This window comes from Phoca vitulina, unplaced genomic scaffold (assembly GCF_004348235.1).
Source record: "Phoca vitulina isolate PV1807 unplaced genomic scaffold, GSC_HSeal_1.0 scaffold17, whole genome shotgun sequence".
In the NCBI taxonomy this organism is placed as follows: domain Eukaryota; kingdom Metazoa; phylum Chordata; class Mammalia; order Carnivora; family Phocidae; genus Phoca; species Phoca vitulina.
In genome coordinates, this window is record NW_022589720.1 from 19012 (window position 1) to 42856 (window position 23845).

At 47.5% G+C, this 23845-nt stretch overlaps 1 protein-coding gene across 1 annotated transcript in view; it reads left to right on the plus strand.

The window, feature by feature from the left end:
• The first annotated feature begins 267 nt into the window (after positions 1-267).
• Positions 268-23845, plus strand: part of PLEKHG4B (pleckstrin homology and RhoGEF domain containing G4B) — an 80012-nt gene continuing 56434 nt past the window's right edge. Inside the window, 2 exon segments of the mRNA XM_032415169.1 lie at positions 268-385; positions 22209-22406. Of these exon segments, the coding sequence (XP_032271060.1) occupies positions 347-385; positions 22209-22406 (237 nt within the window). The 5' untranslated portion in view covers positions 268-346.

Consider the following 23845-nt stretch of genomic DNA (forward strand, 5'->3'; position numbering starts at 1 on the left):
CTCCCAGCCCCTCCGCCCCCCGCCGAGTAGAGGGGGCCTGCCCCTCGGGGAGAGGGTCTGCAGGGGGAGGGGTCTGCGGGGGGAGGGTGTCCGTCCGGCGGGGAAGAGGAGCCCTCCGCGGAGGAAGGGACCCGCCGGGGGAGGGACTTCGCCCCGCGGGGAGGGGTCGGCAGGGGGAGGGGCCTGCCCCCCGCAGAGGAGGGGCGTTTTCCGGGGCGGGGAGGGTCGGGCCCCGGCTCGCGTCTCCGGCTCCGGCGGGGCGGGCGGGGCGCCGGGGGAGTGGCGCGCCGGACAGTGGCCTTTATGGGGACGTTTTCCTTCGAGGTCGGACGAAGGCGGCGCCACCATGGCTCTCCGCGCGGCCGACAGAGGCTCCGGCAGCAAGGTAGGGTCCGGCGGCCGGGCGCCGGGGAAGGGGCTCCTGAGGGCCGCCGCTGCGGGACTGGCCAGGCGCTTGGAGGCCGTTCGGCGAACTGCTGCCTTCACTTCCTGAGCATTCCCGAGACGTGCGGCTCCCAGGCGGGTCTGCGGTGCTGGGGTCTGAGGGGGTGTCGGGGGAGGGAGTGCGGGGCCGAGAGCACCTGTGCGCGTGCTGCTCCCTCCTCGTGTTACTCAGGAGCTGGGGGCCGGGGGGCGGGCCGATCGGCGGGGGCGCTGCAGAGACAAAGAGCTTGTGCCTAAGACGTACCCAGCCTGACGTTCACGCTGCAACTCGGCTGATTTCAGTACCGCACGTAGCCTGGGGAAACAAGGCCGTCCTTGCGGGTTTGCAAAAGTGGGAGAGACGCGGCCTCGTATTTGTTCGTGTGAAAGGCAGCAGTGCGTTGGGTTTGTCTCCCCTTTCTCCCGGGAAGCTGGGTTACTGACTGTTGGGCGTAATAATTACACTCTACTCCTGTTACCAACAGCACTTTTACTTAAGAAGTTTAGTTGGTACTTTCAGGGGTCTAATTAAAAATTAAAACATATAATTAAAAAATTAAGTTAAATGTAGTTGAAACTCTGCATAATTAATAGCTTACGAATCTGCTGCTTACACTAGCTGAGCTTTAGGCAGGGCTGTGGGCGCTCAGAGGAGGATTGGCTTCTCAGCTTCACGGAGAGATTTCAAAAGTGGAGGTAGTGACGCTGGGCTTTCCATTTCCCTGAACCTGCTTCAGAGTCACAGGATTTCTGGGTGAGGAGGATCTGGAGATGTCACTCTCTGCTGTTAGTAAAAATACACTCAGATTCTGAGATATTTAACAGCAACACGTTTCCATTCCCGGTGGAATCATACCTGTATTGGCTGTGCTGGGCATCTGACACGGAGGTAATAAACCCACTTCTGATTCTGAGGCAGCACCACATTTTGGTCTCACTGTGCTTTGGGGGACAAGTGGGTGGTCCAGGTGGGCCTCGAGAGGACAGCCCTGAGTTTCCCAGTGGGCTGGTGGGCCTGGGTGCCAGCTAACCTGTGATTAGGAGGACAGACCTCATCGTTTTATCCCAGTCCTGTGGGCCTGGTCTGAAATGGCCTCTGTGAATTGTGGGCCTTTGTGTCTGTGGCATCCTTGGGTGGTCTCCCATGAATACTCTATTACTTGTGAAGCATCCCCAAAATGCCAGGCTAAGGAAATAAAGTTGGCCCTGAATTTGCCCTGAGGGTCTCTGAGATGTGTGTTCACTGGTTGTATCATCCAGCAAACACAGGAAATCCAGATCTCAGAATCCCAGATCTCAGTGTTTTTGGTGAGAATAATTCAAGCCCAGTTCACACGCCACCACCTCCCTCCTTCCAAACAGAGCTAATGTGTCCTGTCTCTGTGTTGGAACGAAAATAAAAATCACTCAGAACCTGCTAGTTATCCATTCTGCAGCCAAGAGGCAGCCCTGAAGCAGTGAGCCCCTGCTCAGGATTTACCCCCCTGCTCTGTCAGCTCTGGGCTTCTTCCTCTCCTCTATCCCACCACCCCTGTCAGGGCCTGCCACTCAGCAGGTGTGCACAGACAGGTGCTCACTGATCCAGCAGATAAGAATGAGCCCAGGGGATGGTTGGTCTGACCTAAGAGCCCAGCACACTTCTGAGGGGGTGGGGAATGAAGAGAAGGAGGCTGGGATGAGGGAGGCGGGGGGGACAGAGGGGTGGGCTGAGAGGTGGCAAATCCTGTCCTGCACATGTGGATCCTGGGGCACCTTGAGAATCTGTGGTCTTGTGAGCAGAAGGCATCCTGCCATTGCCATCTACCCTGCAAGGGGCCAAGGAGGGCAGGTGCTTGCGGTGTGGGGAAGAGGCTCTGGACCCTGACCTGCTGCCTGGAGAACAGACCTGGGATCTTGGAGATTTGATGAGCACCCACATCCACCCTCTATTAGCTGTTGCCCTTTGGCTTTGTAGTTCAGCCTCTCTGCTCATTAACAGGAATAATGCATGGCCCACCTACCTCAGAGCACCGTATGGGTTCACTTTAAAGACTGATGTGAAGATGCTTCTTGAAAGGTAACCCAGGTCGGGCGCCTGGGTGGCTCAGATGGTTAAGCGTCTGCCTTTGGCTCAGGTCATGATTCCAGGGTCCTGGGATCAAGTCCCACATCGGGCTCCCTGCTCCTTGGGAGCCTGCTTCTCCCTCTGCCTCTCTCTCTCTCTCTGTCTCTCATGAATAAATAAATAAAATCTTAAAAAAAAAGAAAGGTAACCCAGGTCATCATTCAGTTCAAGGCTCCTACGTTGAAGGCTTCTTCTGTCCTAAGAGCTGGAATACCTTTCCAGGTGTTTCTAGACACCTCAGTTCACACCTGGGCCCAAGTTCTCAGCTCTCAGATACTGTCTGACCTTACAAAATTTTCCCCAACATTGAGAAAATCAGATTGTGCATAAGCTACTTTGTGGTAAATTTCTTTTACATGACTTTAAAACATCTTACATTTCTAAGGTCTGAGACAGGGATTAAATCTAATACCTACAGCAGTGTGGGACATGAATTAAGTTTAAGTTCTGAAGTAGAGTTGTTCAGGTCAGCAAGGTAGCAAGTATGTGCACTTCCTCCAAAGAAACATCCCCTGTCTGTGGCTCCCAGACCCAGAGACCCCCCACCCTGGTAGGCGTCACCCTCGGAAAGCTCCCCTGGTCATCCCTCCTACACCCCCTCCACAGCCACACACCCCCAGCCCCTTTCCTGCTTGGCTTTGCCATAGGAGGGCCTCCATGGGAGAGTCTGAGCTAACATCATCTTGTGCCTGATCTTTGTTGACTGCCTGTCTCCCCAGGCAGCGCCGGCTTTGCTTTATTTCCCTGTTTTCCCATGCATCATAATGCATGGCATAAAGTAGGCGCTCAACAAATATTTGTCACGTGGTGGTCACCCTCCCCTTCTTATAAAGCCCATTTTTATTCCCCTGCCCAGCCCCAACCTTCTGTGGGCCACACAGATGCAGTACCTGCCCTGTGGGATGCCTGTCTATGGCTTCCCACCTGACCCAAGTTAACAGCACTGCCTGTGACTTTCAAGAATAAAAACAACATCCTCAGAAGGGAGCAGCTGGATTACAGCTGAGTCTGGGAAACCTTGTTTGTCTCAGTGTGAAATAGTCCAAGCAGGTCCAAGACAGCTATAAAGGCTTGATAAGGCCCCGTGTGAGGTAATGAATGTGCTCTGTGTGTGTGTTTTGGGGTGGACAATGGTGCACAGAGCAGAAGAGAAGAAATGCCTGAATTAATTTTAAATGAATGGAAAGGACTGTCAGAAGAAGGGTGACCCATCCCTTTACTGTCAAGTAGAGGAATCGTGGTTTGGTAGACAGCTTTGACCCAGGCCATGCACGGCTGCAGACTATAAGGTGCGTTCACCTGCAGAATGAAAAGATCTCTTCAGCTCTGTCCCTTGCTAGGATGAGACATAGGGCAGTGTGGCACCGTGTGGTTGGGGATGCGTGCTGTGCAGCCAAAGTTCTAACCCTGGTTTCCCCACTGAGTGACTGGGCAGACAAGCCCGTCAACCTTACCATCTTTAGAATAGGGATGATGATAGCATTATAATGTGCTTAAACAGTGTCTGGTAGGGGCACATGGATGGCTCAGTTGGTTAAGCGTCTGCCTTGGGCCCAGGTCATGATCCCAGGATTCTGGAATCGAGTCGCACATTGGGCTCCCTGCTCAGCGGGCAGTCTGCTTCTCCCTCTGCCTCTGCCCCTCACCCCACCCCCGCTCATGCACTTGCTCACTCTCTCTCAAGTAAATGAAGTCTAAAAAAAAAAAAAAAAAACAGCATCTGGTATATAGGAAGTGATCAATAAATGTTAACTATTTTTCTGTGATTCTATGACAGAGAGAGAGAGAGTTTCCTACAAGTAAGAGATAAAAAGAATTGAGTTTTAATTTTTTTGAAATCATTTAAGGAAAAATATCCAGTGAAGTTATCTTCAGGGTACTTTGGCACTCAACAGATATCACCAGGAAGAGGAATTACAATTATAATTATATACTATTTTAACAGTGTAATTGTGTATTTTTTTGAAGAAATGTTTTGTGGAAGTGCCAAGTCAATAGGCCATGAACTCCACTTTAGTTCAAGGGTCCCATAGCTTTCCTTATGGGTTACTCAGAGAAACTACAGAAAACGTCATTGGGGTTCAGTCACCTAGAGCACCACACTGGGTAATAGAGTGAGCATTTAGTTCTCAGACTGATATTCGTGTGTCCAGAGACTCTGATCTTCTAAGACCCCGGCCCAGAGGATCTTGGTGACCAGCGATGTGGGCAGAATACAACCTCTCCCCAAAGCACAATGTTTAAGTAAGTGTTGGTAGGGTAGGGCAACAGCAATGAACAAGGAAAACAGATACTAGCACAGTTTCTGAAAAGTTCTGGAACTTTTTTTTTTTTTGTAAGAGTTATTCTTTTTTTTTGAGAGAGAGAGAGAGAAAGTGTAAGAGCTCAAGCAGAGGGAGGGACAGAGGGAGAGAATCTCCAGCAGACTCTCCCTGGGGCACGGAGCTCCATGCGGGGCTTGGCTCCATCCCACAACCCCAAGAACGTGACCTAAGCCGAAAAGAAGAGTTGGACGCTCAACCAACTGAGCCACCCAGGTGCCCCTGGAACTAATTTTTTAAAATAATATTTTGAGGTGAAATTGACATACAATAAACCATTTCAGAGCAAACAATTCCGTGGCATTTAGTACAATTCCCAGTGTTGTGCAACCACCACCTCTGCCTAGTTCCAGAACCTCTCTGTACCCCAAAGTAAAATCCCACACCCATGTAACAGTTTCTTCCCATTCCACCCCCTCCCAGCCCCTGGAACCACTAGTCTGCTGTCTTTATGGATTTGTGTACTCTGAATATTCCATGTAAGTGGAACCATACAGTATGTGACTTTTTTATTGTCCTGAAATGAATACAACATACAGTTTATATGTTCAAACCATCCATCCTTACAGCCTGTGACTCTGAAACACTGTCACTATTAAACAGTGACTCCTACTCTCCCCCCAGCCCCTGACTGCCAACATTTTACGTCCTGTCCTCATGGTTGTGACTACACTAAGGACCTCATATAGTTAGAATCATACAGTATTTGTCTTTTTGTGATTGGTTTATTTAACTTACCATAAAGTCCTCAATATTTTATCCATGTTGTAGTATGTGTCAGAAATTTCTTCCTTTTTAAGGCCAAATATTATTCCATTGCATGGATATACCACAATTTGTGTATCCATTTTTCTGTTGATGGACATTTATACTCTTTCCATCTTTTGGCTTTTGCAAATAGTGCTGCTATGAGCATGTGTTTACAAGTTTTTGTGTTTGCAATATTTTCATTTCTTTGAGTATATACCTAAGAGTAGAATTTCAGGTTCATATGGTAATTCTATGTTTAACTTTTTAATGAACCACCAAACTGTTTTCCACAGTAGCTGAACCATTTTACATTCCCACCGGTAATGTATGAGGGTTCCAATTTTTCCACACCCTTACCAACAGTTGTTATTTTCTTTTTTTAAATTATTATAGTCATTCTAATAAGTATGAAGTGATATTTCATTGTAGTTTTGGTTTGCATTTCCCTATTGACTACTGATGTTGACAGTCTTTTTGCATATTTGTTGAAAAAAAAAGTCTATTCAAGTTCTTTGCCCATTTTTAAATTGGGCTGTTTATATTTTTGTTGTTGTGTCCTAAGAGTTCTTTATATATTCTGGATATTAGACTCCTCAGATATATGATTTGCAAATATTTTGTTCCTTTTACTTTCTTGATAGTGTCCTTTGATGCACAAATTTTTATTTTTAATTAAGTTAAATTTATATATTTTTTGTTGCTGTTCATGCTTTTGGTATCATATCTAAGAAATCGTTGCCATCTGCAAGATCGTGAAGATTTACCTTTATGTTTTCTTCTAAGAGTTTTATTATTTTAGTGCTTATATTCATGTCATTGATCCATTGTAGTTAATTTTTGTGTATGGTGTGAGATAGGGAGCCAACTTTATTCTTTTGTATGGGGATATCCACTTTTCCCAGCACCATTTGTTGAAGAAATCATTTTTTCCTTATTGAATAGTCTTGGAACCCAGGTTGAAAGCCAATTGGCTGTAGTTGTATAGGTTTATTTCCGGATCTTCAATCCTTTTCTGTTGGTCTGTATGTCTGTCTTTATGCTAGAATCACACTGTTTTTATTACTGTAGTTTTGTAGTGGGTTTTGAAATCAGAAAGTGTGAGTCCTCCAACTTTGTTCTTCTTGTTCAGGATTGCTTTGGCTGTTCAGGGTCCATTGCAATTCCATATGAATTTGAGGATTGTCTTTTCCATTTCTGGGGAAAAAAAAAAAAGCCATTGTAATTTTGAGAGAGATTGCATTGAGTTTGTAGGTTGCTTTAGAATATTATTGACATCTTAATATTAAGTCTTCCAATCTGTAAACCTGGGATGTTTTTCCATTTATTTAGGTGTCTTTAATTTCTCCCAGCAGTGTTTTATAGTTTTCAATGTTCAAGTCTTTCATTCCCTTGGTTACATGTATCTTAGGTAACGCTCACCACTGTTATTCAACATAGTACTTGAAGTTCTAGCCACAGCAATCAAAGAACATAAAGAAATAAAAGGCATCTAAATTGGTAAGGAATATGTAAAACTCTATTATTTGCACACCTGATACTATATATAGAAACCCTAAAGACTCCACCAAAAAACAACTACAACTGATAAATGAATTCAGTAAGGTCACAGAATATGAAAGCAATGTACAGAAATCTGTTGCATTTCTATACACTAATAATGAAGCAGCAGAAAGTGAAAATAAGAGAACAGTCTCATTTAATCCCATTTACGGTTGCACCAAAAATAATAAAATACCTAGGAATAAACTTAACCAAAGAGGTGAAAGACCTGTACTCTGAAAACTATAAAACACTGATGAAAGAAATTGAAGATGACACAAAGAATTGGAAAGACATCCCATGCTCATGGATTAGAAAAACAAATATTGTAAAATGTCTGTGCTACCCAAAGCAATCTACAGATTTAATGCAATCCCTATCAAAATACAAACAGTATTTTTCACAGAACTAGAACAAACAGTCCTAAAATTTGTATGGAACCACAAAGACCCTGAATAGCCAAAGCAATGTTGAAAAAGAAAAATCTGGAGATACCACAATTCTAGATTTCAAGTTATATTACAAAGCAGGAGTAATTAAAACTGTATAGTACTGCCATGAAAATAGACACAGAGGTCAGTAGAATGGAACAGAAAACCCAGAGATAAGCCCACAATTATATGGTCAATTAATCTTCAACAAAGGAGGAATGAATATACAGTGGGAAAAAGACAGTCTCTTCAACAACTGGTGTTCGGAAAACTGGACAGCTACATGCAGAAGAATGAACTAGACCACTTTCTTTCACCATCCACAAAAATAAACTCAAATTGGATTAGAGACCTACATGTGAGACCTGAAACCGTAAAAGTCCTAGAAGAGAGCATAGGCAGTAAAGTCTCTGACATTGGCCTTAGCAACATTTTTCTAGATATGTCTCCTGAGGCAAGAGAAATAAACCCAAAAATAAACTATTGGGATTACATCAAAATATGAAGTTTCTGCACAGTGAAGGAAACAGCAAAACTGAAAGGCAACCAACTGAATGGGAGAGATACTTGCAAATGTTATATTCAAGAAAGGGTTAGTATCCAAAGTATATATAGTATATAAAGAACTTGTACAACTCAACACCCAAAAAAACAAGTAATCTGATTACGATGGGCAGAAGACATGAACAGACATTTCTCCAAGGAAGACATACAGATGGCCAACAGACACATGAGAAGATGCTCAGTATCACTCATCATCAGGGAAATGCAGATCAAAACCACAATGAGACATCACCCCACATCTGTCAGAACCTAAGATCAATAACACAAGAAACAACAAGTGTTGGCAAGGATGTAGAGAAAGGGGAACCCTCTTGCACTGTTGGGAGGGAATGCAAACTGGTGCAGCCACTGTGGAAAACAGTATGGGGGTTCCTCAAAAAATTAAAAATAGAACTACCCCACAATCCAGTAATTGCAGTATTGGGTATTTACCTCCCCAAAATGAAAACATTAATTCAAAGGGTTACATGCACCCCAATGTTTATTGCAGCATCATTTACAATAGCCAAACTATGGAAGCAGCCCAGGTGTCCATCAATTAAGGAATGAATAAAGAAGGGGTGGCATATATATAACAATGGAATATTATTCAGCTGTAGAAAAGAATGAAATCTTGCCATTTGCAATGACATGGAGGGAGCTAGAGAGAGTAATGCTAAGTGAAATATGTTAGAGAAAGAAAAATACCAGGTGATCTCACTCATGTGGAATTTAAGGAACAAAACAAATGAGAAAAGAGAAAAAAAAAAAAAAACAAGACAAACAAACAGACTCTTAACTGTAGAGAACAAACTGATGGTTACCAGAGGGGAAGTGGGTGGGGAGATGGGGGAAGTAGGGAATAGGGATTAAAGAGTACACTTACCATGATGAAAAATAATAAAAATAATGAAAAAATGTATCCTATGTATTTTATTTCTTTTGGATGTTATTATGTAATGGAATTATTAATTTCCTCTTTGGATCGCTCATTGCTAAGATATAGAAACACAACTGATTTTTGTCTGTTGCTCTTGTACCCTACAACTTTGCTGAACCAATTTATTAGCTCTAGGTAGCTTTTTTTGGATTTGCTGTATATAAGATCATGTCATTGACAAATAGAGATCATTTTACTTCTTTATTTCTAATTTGCATTCCTTTAATTTCTTTTTCTTGCCTAACTGCTCTGGCTAGAACTTCCAGGACAATGTTGCATAGCAGTGGGGAAAGGGGGTATCCTTGCCTTGATTTTGATCTTAAGGGAAAAGTTTTTAGTCTTTCACCATTGAGTATGAGGTTAGCTGTGGATTTTTATAAGTGCCTTTTATCATGTTGAGAAAGGTTCTCTCTATTCCTAGTTTTCTAGATGTTTTGATCATGAAAGTGTATTGGATGTTGTCAGGTGCTTTTTCTGTATCATTTGAGATGATCATGGGCTTTTTCCTTTGTTTTATTAATGTGATGTTTTATCTTGATTAATAGCTGAACCACTCTTGCATTCCTGGGATGAATTCCACTTAGTCATAGTGAATAATCCTTTGAATAATGCTGTTAGATTTGGTTTCTTAGTATTTTTTTCTTTTTTTTTTTAGGATTTGGAATGAGTTTTATAACTCTGCTTTTAAATGTCATTATACTGTACAAGAATACATTTTAAGAATGTAAGTCTTGAAATGAGAAATGTCCTTTTTAAGAAAAAAGTTTGTATCAAAGGCAAAAATACAAAATTACTAGGAAATCAGCAGAACTTTAAAACTAATTTCTAAGACTTTAAAATGTAGCTGACTAGAGAAAAATAGTTAATAGAAGATCTGTGTGAGGTTAACCCACATAAAATGTTTCGGTAGGTGCCTGACACTAGACCCCACATGTCAGTGTCCGTCACACTGTCATTGTTGGGTGTATCATTAAGCATACAAGAGGTGCTTTCTTCCCTTCCTGTAATATTATTCCCCCTCAGCATTATGGTTTTCTTGTCTTACAGCCTCTGCCAGGCTGTCAGCCCAGGACATTAATCTTTGTATCCTTCACAATGCTTAGCACACAGTAGGTACTCAATGAATGCACTTTGGTGTTCAGTGTGGAAAGGACAGTGGGTGCCTCTGTGAGCAGAGCAGCTTCTAATGAGAAAGTGCACAGACAAGGAGGGAGGAGACAGCAGAAACAAGGGGTTGATTCATCAGGACCAATGACTGGCCCTGTCACTTATTGTCCAAATTGGAGCACTTTGAGTTTTCAGGACCACAGGTGAGAACTCCCATTGTCTGGGAAGCCCTGGGCGGGGTCACCAGCCTCCTGGAAACAGTATTCTAAACAACAGGGGTAGGTCCCCACTGTGGATGGAGGATGATCGTGGAGCGGGTGCTCTAACTCCCACTGTGAGCACTTTAGAGCCAGACTGTGCAGACGTGCTGAATGCCCAGCCCCCAGCGAGCCCCTGCCCCGTGGAGCCCACCAGTGCCCACGCAGCACGTGTGGATGCACCCTGTCCTCATGCACCAGCCCACTTGTTCGGGCCTTGCCAGGTCCAGGCTCCTGTGCACTGAGCTGGGCCGCCACTGGGAGTCTCGGATCTTGTCAGTGGATTCCCAGTGTGCACCAGCACTTCCTTCCCTCTGTTCTGTGTTTGTCTTTTGTGCTCCAAGGACTCCTCCGTTCTGGATTCCCAAGAGTCGGTAAGCCACCTGCTGGGCCCAAGACATTGGGAAAGGATTTGTCACAGGTTTCTCATTAGAATAATTTCTTTGGTGCTCACTTCAGCAGCACATATACTAAAATTAGAATAACTTCTTTGTTGTTCTTATCATGTACACAGAGTTTGCATTTCCCCTTAAAATACCTTAAATTGTGCTTAACTGAACTGCCAGTTCCATCTACCTTCCTGCAGCCTCATCAGATGTCCCTATAGAGCCTTCCTAGCCAGAACTTCTGCAAACTTGAAGCCTTCGCTCCAGCCTCCCCCTGGGAAAGACGAAGTGCTTCAGCCTAGACCCAGCACCAGTTCCCCAACAACCTCAGCCCAGTGTCGGCAGTCAGCACCTGTCCCACTCAGACTAAAGATTGTTTAAATCACAAAGTCCTTCAGGAAAAGTACAAGAATCATTTGTAACTTAAAAGTATATCTGTGGTTTTCCATGAGCACCATATTGGAGCCCCCTCACCTTAATGGTTAAAATCAGATGAGCATCTGGGTGACAGCTACCTTCAAGCCACCATCAGGCTGAGAAACACTGTCTGAGAGGGACTTTTCTAGGATACCTGTGCTCCTGTTTTGAAGAGCCCAAATTAGGCTGATTCCTGACTTTCATCACAGCAGTGGCTGGGTCTCTGCTCACAGGATGCTTTGGAGAGAGGTTAGGGTAGCATTTCTCAACTACTGGTGCAAATACACAATGTAACACCCCCACCTAGCATGTTTGTGCCTACTCCTCCTTTGTTCGTGTTGGAATGTATCCAAAAGTATAAAGAACACATGTCTTTGGTCAGAAAAACTAGTTTCAATCCTCCCTCAAGAGTATTAGTTGTTTGTTGGACACACGCGTGGGAAAGGTGAGGAGAGACCAGGTGTGTTGCCGGAAGAGACCGGCGAAGCAGCTGGACTCAGACAAAAGGGAATTTACTGTGCTTTTGCAGGTGGCTGATTTGGCTCAATTTCACAGTGATGTGAACAAAAAAAGACAACAAAAAACGTAGAGGGAAGAGGTAAGTTTTTCTCTTTATACACGAAGAGCCACAGATCTGGTTGAGCAGACACATTTCAAGAGCACTTTTCTTTCCTGCCAAAGGGTTTTCCAGATAAATTAAGCGGGAAAAATGGCTATTATCAATCATTCCCCTAAAGAACTGCAAGTAGGTGTTCAGGCCTGTCTGCATGTGCCTCGTGGTTCACTCATGCTCTGCTGTGGACCAGGGCTCAACACAGAACTCACTGCAGAAAAGTCAGGTTTGGTGTAATTAGGACTGCTGGAGGCTTTCAGGTTGACATCATCTTTTCTGGTCCTGCCATGGTGTGGAGTGAACAAACTCCTTCTTCCGCCTGAAGTCACATGTCAGCATGAGGAAACCAGTCTGCACCGACTGAGGTCAATGCCACTCTTGTACACTTTTTATCAAGTGCCTTCCGAGAACTAAATTCAGCCAGAATGTCTCAAAGCCAACATTTCACTATCAGTTTCTATTAAATAAAAAGCTTTCTAGTTATATGCTGTTACCCTTGTGGAATAACTGATGAATTAGATTCCTGTTTTACAAGTGAAGAAACCAGATGTGCAGAAATCGGGGTTCTTTGTGACATACCACAGCCAGTGTAGAACCCCGGGTGACCTTGACAGGTGGGGTCCCCCTGACCCTGGTCTCGCCTTGGGCCCCAGGACGCAACTCGCTGCCTGGCCAGCGACACTGCCTCTTCACTGGCACCTGCACACGGGCCCCTCCACCCTTTCCTGGAGCCTTGCCGCCCTCCTGCCCATCCTTCCTTCTGCTTCTCTGGGAGGTTTGCTTCCCCTCTATGCTGAGGACAGGACTGTGTCTGTTTGAGCAATTACTGTGGGATCAGCAGGTAAGCAGCAGAGCAGGGTCACTCCTTGGTCACTGGCATGATGGGCTCCTGACCAAGGGCAGGCCTTGGTCTGGGACCTTGTGTTTGCAGCTGCTTCTGTCCTGGTAATGACCAAGTGAATGCATGGCCCATGGCAAGCACTGTGCTTGAGCTTTCCGTGGACACCCATAACCACCTAACAGATGCTGGCATGAAGGTGCATCCAAGACTTGCACAGCTCCCAAGTGAGGGAGTTGCCTGGCTGTATATTAGGCTAGTAAATGCAAAAAAAGGATACTGAGAACTTGAAATTACTGCTTTTAGACATTTTCCAAGCACTTGACCATGAGGAGAAATTAATAACCCCCGCAGAGACAGAGGCGCTGGGTGCCCCCCTCTGTTGCAGGCTAAGGCCTTTGACTGCGGTCCTCAAAGCACACATGGAATAAAGCTGTTCCTGAACAAAACCCCTGACAGTTAGTTGGAACTTGAGTGTGGAATCAGAAAATGGTGGTGTCAACAAAGCCTTCACCCCTCTGGTATCCTCACCCAGAAATGTAGCTGTGCTGGAGCTGGGGTCCATGCAACTCGGGGACAGCACACAGGGAAGGGGGGTGGGGGCTGCCCCTGCATCCACCCACTCATTGCCCTTTGGCTGCCTTGGAGGACTTCCTTCCTTGAGAGTGGGGTCAGCAGACCTTCTTGAAGGGCCAGACAGTGAGCCTAGAGGCTTTGAAGGACTGTATGGTCTCAGTCCGATACTCAGCCCTGCCTTTGTGGTAGCCATAAGCAATACATAGAACAAGGGTGGCTGTGTTCCAATGAAACTTTATTTATGGGCACTGAAATGTGAATTTCATATAATTTCCACATGTCTGAACTAGTGTTCTTCTTTTGTGTTTTTTCCTAAACACTGGGGTCATGGTTTGCTGACCCCTGAGTATTGCATAGAGACCAGCAGGGACAGAGGAGCTGGGGTGAAACCAGGATGCCCCCTTGGGTGCTCCTACTGGTACTTAGAGGCTGAAGAGGCAGCTTTTCCAAAGAACACCCAGTGGAAGATTCTGAGTGTGTCTGATAGAGGGAAATTCACCAGAATATAAAACCCCATCAGTTCAAGGCAAATTCTGACATCAGGCCCCCACAGGTTGGACAGAATGGCTGGTGACGTAAGTGCGTAATGAACGTAAACCTTCAGGACTGGGTGGTTATGCCAGTCATAGGAGTCACACGTGTGAACGTGGCGTAAATTGTGAAGTGCTGTCTCCTTTACCACCACTGTGGTGGTTGTGGCTTCATAGTATGGAGGTTCAGCGGCCACGGCAGGCAGCTACGTTCATGCCCTCCCGGCTGCCTGGGAGCCAAGGTGCACGGCATTCCCGTGCCCTGGTTCAGGGGCAAGTCCGTGGAGGTGGGTCCAAGGGCTAAACGGTCCAGCCCCCATTCAGCCCCAGCAGCTGGGGGGCCATGACACCTCCGTGATCCTGCAGCTAACTCAGTTCCTTCACCTCTGAAGGAAGGTGCTCTGATAGTCTTTTTGTCTCTGAAGCTCTGGGGAGGCTTGGTTTTAGAAATGTTGGAGAAGTTAACGTTTATATACTTTGTTTCATCACATAGGATTGGTTTTGTGATTGTTTAATGTCAAGCCCTAGATAGGAAAGCAGGTGCCTCCCAACATGATTAAAATTGGAGAATGAGATCCTCCTGGAACGGAAAAGGGATCATGTTGAAAAAAGACCTCTAGTTTCTGAGCTGGGCACGTTCCAGCCGGAGGGCTGAAGGGCATGTTTCGACAGGGAGGGTGCAGCTGCCTGCGGCTCATCCTCAGGAAGGGAGCCCCCGGCAGGCCCTATTGGACACACACCTGCCACGGGCCAGGTCCTCTCCTGGGGTCTCTGCCCTCAATCCTCACAGCCACCTGAGAGCTCCTCCCATGTAACGGTTGAGGGAATGGTGGCCCAAAGTAGAGCGCGATCAGGAAGCGCAGGCCTGACCCACCTCTGACACGGGCGGGGACCTAGAGACGTGCCCGGCTGCCCCCACTGGGGGCTCGGTGGGCAGGGGTGGGAGGGAGGGTCTGGGTTCTTCCTTCAGAACAGCCTTTCACCGACGGCACCTGCCAATTCCATGTCAGCAAGTTCTTACACTACGTTAGTCTGGGAAGCTGGGACGAGCAGGAAGAACACAAAATCAGTTTTAAAAAGACACTGGTAGAGCATAAGCCCCCTGGGAAGTTCTGGCTCCAGGTGGAACGGGCGTCTGAGGGGGAGGAAAGGAAGGAAGGTGGCACAGCATCCGCAATCCACTCATAACTTAGAGGCTGTCCTGGCAGCGATCCCAGTGGGGTTCTGAGCACAGAACTCCAAAGGGGAGCCGTCCCAACATGCCTGCCAGCAGACGCTGCCACTGTGCCGGGTATTCAGCGCTGTTAAGGGGTTTCCACTGTCAGTAATGCTCAGCACCCACGATCCACTGTGATGCAAACACCAGCTTTAGAATTGCTGAAGTCAGGCGACCATGTGTTTCATGTTTCATGGGTAACTTGTGTGTAAATTCAAAGCAAACATTTCAGGGTTGTGTTTGTAACAGCCTGGAACACTCCTGGAGATACAGCTGAGATTAAGATATACCAAATGCACCTCCCACCCTGGAGCCACAGAGATGGAGCCCCAAGGTTCTGCTCCATCCCCACCCTGTGGGGCTTGGTCTCCCCGGGAGGCCTCTGAGAGCCAGCTCCAGCTCAGGATGCACAACCTGGAGGCCGTGCAGCTCAGTCTCTCCAGGTGCATTACAGGACACCTGTCCGGGGGGCGGGAGTACCTGGATAGAGGTGGTAACCTGTGCCAAGGCATGTGCTGTGGCTGCCGTGGGCGGGGGGGGGGGGGGGGGGGGGCGCAAAGACTGTGAGTTGGGGTATCCCCTGGGTCCGTGTACCAGGCCCTAGGGGGGGTCAGTCAGGATGTGCAGGTTATGCTGCATATCCAATGAGCCCCCACATCTCAGTGATCAGCACAGTGAGGACCTGCTCGTGCCATATGCCCATCGTGGTGATCACGTCAGTTTTACTCTGGGATCCAGGCTTGTGGAACAGCCTCTCTGGGGTGTTACCCAACTTGTGGCAGAGGGAAAGGTAGTGTGTGGGAGCACACGCTGGCTCCCAAGGCCTCTGTCAGAACCCGTATCTGCCGCTGCCACCATATTTCTTTGTCACACGGCCATGCCTGATGCCAATGCACAGGGACGTGCCATCCTCCCCAGGGAGGCCAGGAGTCTGTGAACAACAGCCCACCATAGAAGGGTTGCTCTGTTTTGTGTCTACTCAGTACTTTCTGGGATGTAGGCAGGTGTTTTCTCTGCCCAGCATCGTGGAGAACAAGTGTTCCCCAGAGGGAACTTTTCCCCACAAATGAAGCATGATTTTAGAGCCCAAATGTATTTGTGCTGAACATTTGCCCAAACATTTCCCTGCCTCTCTCTTCTGAAGATGCTGTAGACGTTTCATGATGTAACTCAACTCCATGAATGCACTGGGGCGGACCACATGGTGCACAGGCCAGAGGCAGACCCCAGTTTTGGAGACACACAACCAGAGGGCAACTTTGTGCTACGTGAGCAGTTCTGAGCTTGAGAAAGAAGGCTTACCAGGGTTAGGAAGGCCAAGGAGTGTCTGGGGAAGGTGTGAGGTGAGCTGTAAAGGCCCAGGGGTCAGAGCCTGTGGAGCGCTGGTCCAGGAGAGAAGTCCCAGCCCTCAGGTGGCAGACATAGCCACCTGGGCCCAGGAAGGGCCCAGAGTGGTGGCTAGGGTCACCAGTGGGGCCAGGCAGAGGGTGAGCTGGAGATGCTGACCCATATGGAAGTATACACAGACCAGGTGTAGACAGGCTGGATGTAGACCGGCTGGCACATCAGCCCAGCAGAGGGGGCTAGGCTTTCTGGACAGGATTTCTTTGATTCAAAGGTGGTTCCTGGGTCTGTGCACACAGGAAACCAGAGATAGCCATCGGCACCCTTCGGGAAGGAGGCCCTTATTAACAGGGCCTGAGTGCTGTAACTAGGTCGGTTGCTGAGAGCAAGCCTCCTGGGGAGTGTGGGTTTCACACCCGGTCCCCGCAAGGCTGAGAAGGTAGCTACTTATGGAAAGTGGGGCAGGGATAGGCCTGATGTTGGTGCCCCTCCTGTCCCAGGGCCCCTGTTTGGAGGGGCTGTAGGAACAGCTCCAGTGTCCCACAGGGGGTGCCCACTGCCCCTTGTACATCCGGACTTCCGTTTATAAAATCTGGCAAAGGCCACAGTGGTAAGTATAAAGGCCACCCTGACATTGTGGGTGGAAGTGCCTGGGTGGGGGCACCCCTGTGTCCCCCATTCTCTGGGTCCCATCCCAGGCTGCAGCATCTGAAGTATCACTGGGAGCTGGTCATGGGGCTGCAGGATGAGATGAGCTCCCAGACCAGATTAGGGGTCTTGGTGACCACAGCCCCCACCCCATCCACCCACCCCAGCCTTGCCTCCCGGAGGATGCCTGCAGCCCTTGTTCTCTTTGTTCCAGTGTCAGTGCCCTGTCAGTTTTCAGAATGAGATGGTGTGACTGGGTGCCAGAGGAGCCCCCAGCCTGGCCAATGGCGGGCAGAGAGGACGGTGCTCCTTACCACAGCTGCTCAGTCTTCTACCCCAACTGAGACCTCACTCCAAGTACTCTGCAGTCTTGTCCTCCCACACATGCCCCACCCTCCCCAGGGTGCAGGGGCCCAAATGTAGCGGGATCACCCACGAGACTGGGTAGTGGGCTCCTTTTGATCACTGGGAGTAGTTGTAGGGAAGCCGTCTCTGGCGTGGCTGTGCTGAAGCCTTGGATGTTCCAGCACCTTCTCTCCCTGTTGGGACATGCAGGGGTCAGCCAGCAGCTGACAGCTGTGCAAGGAAGGTGGGGTGAAGGTCTCGGAGCCCAGTTTGTGCACTGCCCGCTCGGGGATCTAGCTATCTAGCAGTCTCTCGTCTTGGGGTGCTCTTCCCTAGGAGACAGGGGTGGTCCATGCAGTAAGCCCCTGCAGACCTTCTGGGTGGGTGAAAGGGTGCTGATACCCAGGCCCACCCACCCTGCTAGCAGCTGCTCCAGCAGCTCTGTGGCTCTGCCTTCCATCATCCTTAGGGGTGTTGTACTTGATGACACTGAGCACTGATGGTCAGTCTTTGCCAGGCCAGCCTCAGCCCAGTCCCTCCAGCCTGCTGTTTCCTTGTCCTGTTCATCAGCTGCTCTTCTCCTTTAGCTCAGCCCTGTCTTTGAAACGAGAAGAAATTACCTTTGCTTTGACATTTAGCATGTTACCTGTCCCCTGGGAGGAAGAAGCAGGCTGTCTCTAGCTGATGCGTGTTTGAGAACCAAGCATTCAGGTGTCTTTCCGGTGTCCCTGAGACCGTCCCACCACAGGATGGGCATAGAAGGGCCTGTAGACCCCTAGCCTCTGTCTTCTCATCTCCAGCAATGTGTGAGGCCTGGAGGGCTGCAGGGAGGGCCCCTACACTGAGGCTGGGTCATCTCCTGCGGTCTAGGTGCCAGGAGGAACATGCTTACTCATGGAGGGTACAGGCATTGTGAGAGACAAGGGTCTAGACTTCAAAAATCACCCTTCTTTCAATAAAGTTTTACCTAAAGTTAGTTGGGAAAATAAATCCTTCATTGAAGAGTAGAGCCCTAAAATGTTTCCCCAGACGTAAAAATTTTCCATTGTTAAAATGCAAAGGCAGTCTTGCAATTGGCCAAATAGTGACACACTGATTCACAGTTCAGCAAAATGGTAATTAAGTGCTTTGTACGAGTGCTATTTCACCAATCCACTAACGTACATCTGCAGAGAACTGCATTCTAAGCCACGGTAAGATTCAGGATCAAGTAGATGGGTGAAGGTCCCGGTTTGGAAGTCAGCCCAAATCCGTGTGTGTGTGCCTTTGGTTGAATCAGGAAACCTGAATTACATAAGGAGAAGAGATCAGTCCTTAACCATCAACAAAGTGATGACATCTGCCTTCGTCTGCTCTCTTCCCTCCTACTTCTGCTCATCCTGATGGTGTGCCAGATTTGGTGAATGGGTGAGTCACACCTTATAGAGAGCAGGCCCAGGCTGAATGGGCCAGAGGTGCCCACACAGACATTCTCCCTGACCCTGCGGCTACTCCCTTCTCTTCCTGGGCAACCAAAGGCCAAGGAACTGTTTTAAGGATTTGCCCCTAATATTTCTCTTGGCTCACCACCAATCTACCCTCTAGCACACAACTTCAGATGCTTTCACACAGTGGGATTCAACACACATTTTCCCTCACATACACACTTTTCTTCACACAGACACTTTCCCTCACACACACACTTTCTCTGGCACACACACACTCTCTTCTCACATACACTTTCCCTCACACACACTTTTTCTCTCACACACACTTTCCCTCACATATACTTTCTCACACATGCACACTTTCCCTCACACACTTTCTCTCTTGAACACACTTTCTCTCTCACACTTTCCATCACATGCACACTTTCCCTCATATGCACTTTCCCTCACTTTCCCTTAGACACAGTTTCTCACACGCACTTTCCCTCACACACTTTCCCTCAAACACACTTTCACATGCGCTTTCCCTCACATACACTTTCCCTCACACGCAAACTTTCCCTCACATGCATGCTTTCCCTCACACACACACTTTCCCTCACACGCAAACTTTCCCTCACATGCATGCTTTCCCTCACACACACACTTTCCCTCACACACACACTTTCCCTCACACACACACTTTCCCTCACATGCATGCTTTCCCTCACACACACCCAGCTCTGCACACACCTTTTCCTTCACACACACAAGCTATAACACATACACATTCATCCCAGGAAACATCAGGAAAGAAAATGTTATACAGAGTAAACATTCAAGATGATTGAACTTTACCCTTTAAGATACCAAGATAATTCTCTTTTTAAGCATTTCTTATGGAAATCTTTCTAAGATACACTATATTCTTACCTGTTTTTTTAAGCTAAATTGAATATATTCAGGTAACTTGATTTTGTTGTAATGTGGTAATTCTGCCTCTCTGCTCTCAGGGTTGTGTATATCTGCCTCCCCCTCTTGTAGTTTGCGTCTCTTGAAAAAACTGAATTCTTAGAGTTGTGTACAAGTGGGAATGGTTGACCTGTACCATGCATATGCCACCGTGCTGAGCCTGGGATGGCTGCTCAGGCTGTGCCCACCCCTGGTCCTGCAGTCTGCTTATTCGTCAGACCCTCTCTTCCCAAGAGCAAGAACGGGCACCATCTGCAAAATGATTGGGGAGCTTGTGAGGCAGTGGCCCTGGGTGCAGCATCATGCTCTGCTGTTCCTGGTCATGAAGTACCCAGAGAAGCAGGTGACAGCCAGGAAGGGGCTGTGCAGACAGTTACTTAGGGCACATTTCCACAGAAGAGGCTAGAGAATATGTTCCCTCTGGCTCGCCCAAGGCTTCCCCAACTTACTTGACCTGGGAAGTGGCATCTGGGCACGCAGACAGCTTCCCTTGGGCAGCTCTTGCCTGGACCTGGATCTGGGCGGAGGGGTGCCCTTCAGGCCAAGTGATGGAGCCTCACTCAGTCACAATTGGAATCAAAGGGCAGAGAAGGGCCAGGGAAGCTATGAAATCCCAGAGATCTCAGCAAGTATTGCCTGTCTCTTCCTCACATTGGGCAGTTTTCAGAAGATGAACGGGTGAGGTGGAGGCCAGGAGACCCACTGGGAGGCTGCTGACCACAGCTGGACATGAGAATCAGGACCCACCTGTGGGTCTGGAGGAGGAGTCTGTCTGGATTTGGGTATCTGCACAGCAGGAGGACATCTCTCCCGGGGAGGATCCACAGTTTGCATTTCACTTCCTCTGAAATAGGTCATTAAAGACATGTCCTTCCACTTTTGCCAGTTTCTTGTATCACAAGTAAGTGTTTGCTTCAGATCTCTTTGAGGAGCATCCTATTTGGAGCATGATTCTTCCCCTGGCTTGAGAACACCATTCTTCTCATAGGCTGGATGTGCACTGGTGGCTCGGGTGTGATTTGTGTTTAGACATCAGACCACCTTGGCATTTTCTAAACAGAATCAGTATTTAGATAATTTCTAATGAGTGAGTGGCCCTGTCTGGTGTGGAGACCCAGGCATATGGAGGGAGGGGAGCAGACAGACATGGGGAAGCCCTTGTGGGCATGGGAGCTCCAGAGGGCATCTGACCAATGCCTCGCCACACTGACACAGCGGTGGGAGCTTCCACAGATGAACTCACTGCAGCACGCACCTCCCGGTTGCTGTGCAGCCTGGCCCCTCCGTCAGGACAGATGGCCTGCGTCCTTACCTGCTTCAGGCCCAGGGGATTCACTGTCTTATTTTCAATTTCTTTAGGAAATTATCTGTATCATGAGCTGTTCAGAGGAGTCTCAGATGTAACCATTGTCCCTTTAAAAATCGATTTCACAATTTTAACCTCTTTGACTTTTAACTGTTATTGTAGCCTTGCATTTTTTTCCCAAACAAATGAACCCTGTGGTATTTCCTCAGGAAATGTTACATCTAAAAATAGCATTAAATATCTTTTAAACTAAAAGCATTCTGTCTCTACATAAACTTTTGTTGCATGAAAACATAAAGAGCAAATCAGGTACCAAGGATAATGTTTTCAGAATGACCAAATGGGTACAATTCTGTGGTTTTGATAAAGGATGCCCTAATGGTTTTTGTTTAAATTTTTAAAAAATTATCAATACAATTAAAATGTATTTGCTGTGGGTGAAGTTTTCTGAGTATTAGGTTCCATGTGGACCAGCTCTGTCCTTGACACAAGGGCCTCCCCCATTCCCTGCAGACCCAGGATTGCCAGGGAGGGGGGAACCAGAGAAGGGGAAGGCCCCGTAAGAAATTCCACATGCTCCATGGATAATCCTAAAATACAGCATTTCAGGTGCACATTTCAGAATTTGATGGGGTGGAACTTGATTGTGCCTCATGTGACAGCAGCCACCACCTCACTTACAAAGTGTTATTTAGGGTTCCCCTTACAGGCATGGGGGTCAGATCTACTTAATGTAGTCATGGAAGCTTCCTCAGTATGCTTCTGCTGTGTGACAATGTGAAGGACCAGGAGATTGCTGCAAGAGGAATCCCCCACCATGCTGAGGATTTGCCGTACCTTCCTATTCCACAAGGACAACTCAGATACCCACATATAAGACAGAGCCCAAAAAGTGGACTCTTACATAGCCAGCCTGTGAAAAGTGTCCTCTACACCTTTTTTTTTTTTTTTTTAAAGATTATACTTACTTATTTGACAGAGAGAGACACAGCGAGAGCAGGAACACAAGCAGGGGGAGTGGGAGAGGGAGAAGCAGGCTTCCCACTGAGCGGGGTCCCTGACGTGGGGCTCAATCCCAGGACCCTGGGATCATGACCTGAGCTGAAGGCAGCCGCTTAACCGACTGGGCCACCCAGGCGCCCCTGCACCTATCTTAACTGATGTTTTAAATTACCTGATCCTCTCTTGCATTTCAGGATCTGGAATCCCTTGACACCTATATCCAGAACACACTGTCTGCCCTCTACCCACCTTTTGAGGCCACGGCAGCCACGGTGCTCTGGCAGCTGTTCAGTGTGGCGGAGAGACTCCATGGTGGGGATGGGCTGCGCTGCCTCACTGACTTCCTCATCCCAGCCAAGAGGGCCCTACAGCACCTGCAGCAGGAAGCCTGTGTGAGTACCTGCCCTGAGGAGCCAAACCTGTGTGGGACCCTCCTCAGCGGGGACAGAGCCTGTGTGATGATTTTCCCTGCAGAAGGAAACCTGTGAGACCCTCCCCTGCAGGTGACACCTTCCTGCCCTTGACTATAGGGAAGAGACAGGCAAAGTGTTACTTGGTACCTGGAAAATATTTAAGCTGAGCACATGGAATTCTAGATCCAGGGAAATACACCAGTGATGGAGGCAAAGGAGAACCTGAAATTAAACCAGTAATTAAAGCAGAAATAATTCAAGTGAGGATTTGTTGTTTTCTTTCTGAAAGGAAGCTGTGAGATTAGCCCCAGCCATTTTTCATTGAGTTTAATCACATAAATGGAGAGCTCTTCCTAGTCCACTCCAGTTTGGGGGTCCATAAGGGTACTGCCTCAGCTCTTTTCCTCTGCCTTCTGGCTCCTTTTTTCCCTAATCCCAAATGATGAGTGAAATAAGGCTCTGTGTTCCCAAAACAGGCTTCTCAGGCCTCCCAGGGGTACAGCCCACTCTGTCCACAGGTATCCATTCTGGTTCCCCCAGTGAACTTTCACCAGAGTCTTTAAACCCAGCCTAATACATTTCTTAGGTGCTTAGTTTGTTTCTGGGGATTTCTTTTTCCTGAGTGGTATTCCATTGTATGGAATATACCACAATTTGTTTACTTATTCATGGATTGATAGACATTTGGGTTGCTTCTAGTTTTAGAATATTATGTATAAAACTGCTATAAACATTTGCATACAAGAATCTGTATGGGTTTGTTTTCTTGGGTAAATAGCTAGAATAGCTAGAAGTGTGATTGCTGGGCCACTTCCAAACTCTTTTCCAAGTGGCTGCACCATCGTGCACTCCCATCAGCAGCTTTGGAGAGCTCCAGTTGCTTAGCATCCTCACCAAAACCTGCTATTGTCAACCTTTTTAATTCTAGCCATTCTATTACCTGTGCAGTGGTGTCACATGTAAAGTTGTGGTGTTAGTTTGCACCTCCGTAATAACTACAGATGTGAGGTATCTTTGCCTGGACTCATTTGCCTTTTATATACCCTCCTTGTGATGTGTCAATTCTAATCTTTTATCCATTCTTTTTTTTTAGAAAGATTTTATTTATTTATTTGACAGAGAGAGACACAGCGAGAGAGGGAACACAAGTAGGGGGAGAGGGAGAGGGGGGAGAAGCATGCTTCCTGCTGAGCAGGGAGCCCGATGCGGGGCTCGATCCCAGGACCCTGGGATCATGACCTGAGCCGAAGGCAGACGCTTAACGACTAAGCCACCCAGGCGCCCCTCTTTTATCCATTCTTAAAAAATGCATTTGTTCTTTGGGTGTTGAGTTTGATAAGTTCTTTAGAGATTTTGGATACTAGCCCTTTATCTGATATGTCATTTGCAAATATCTTCTCCCATTCTGTTGGTTGTCT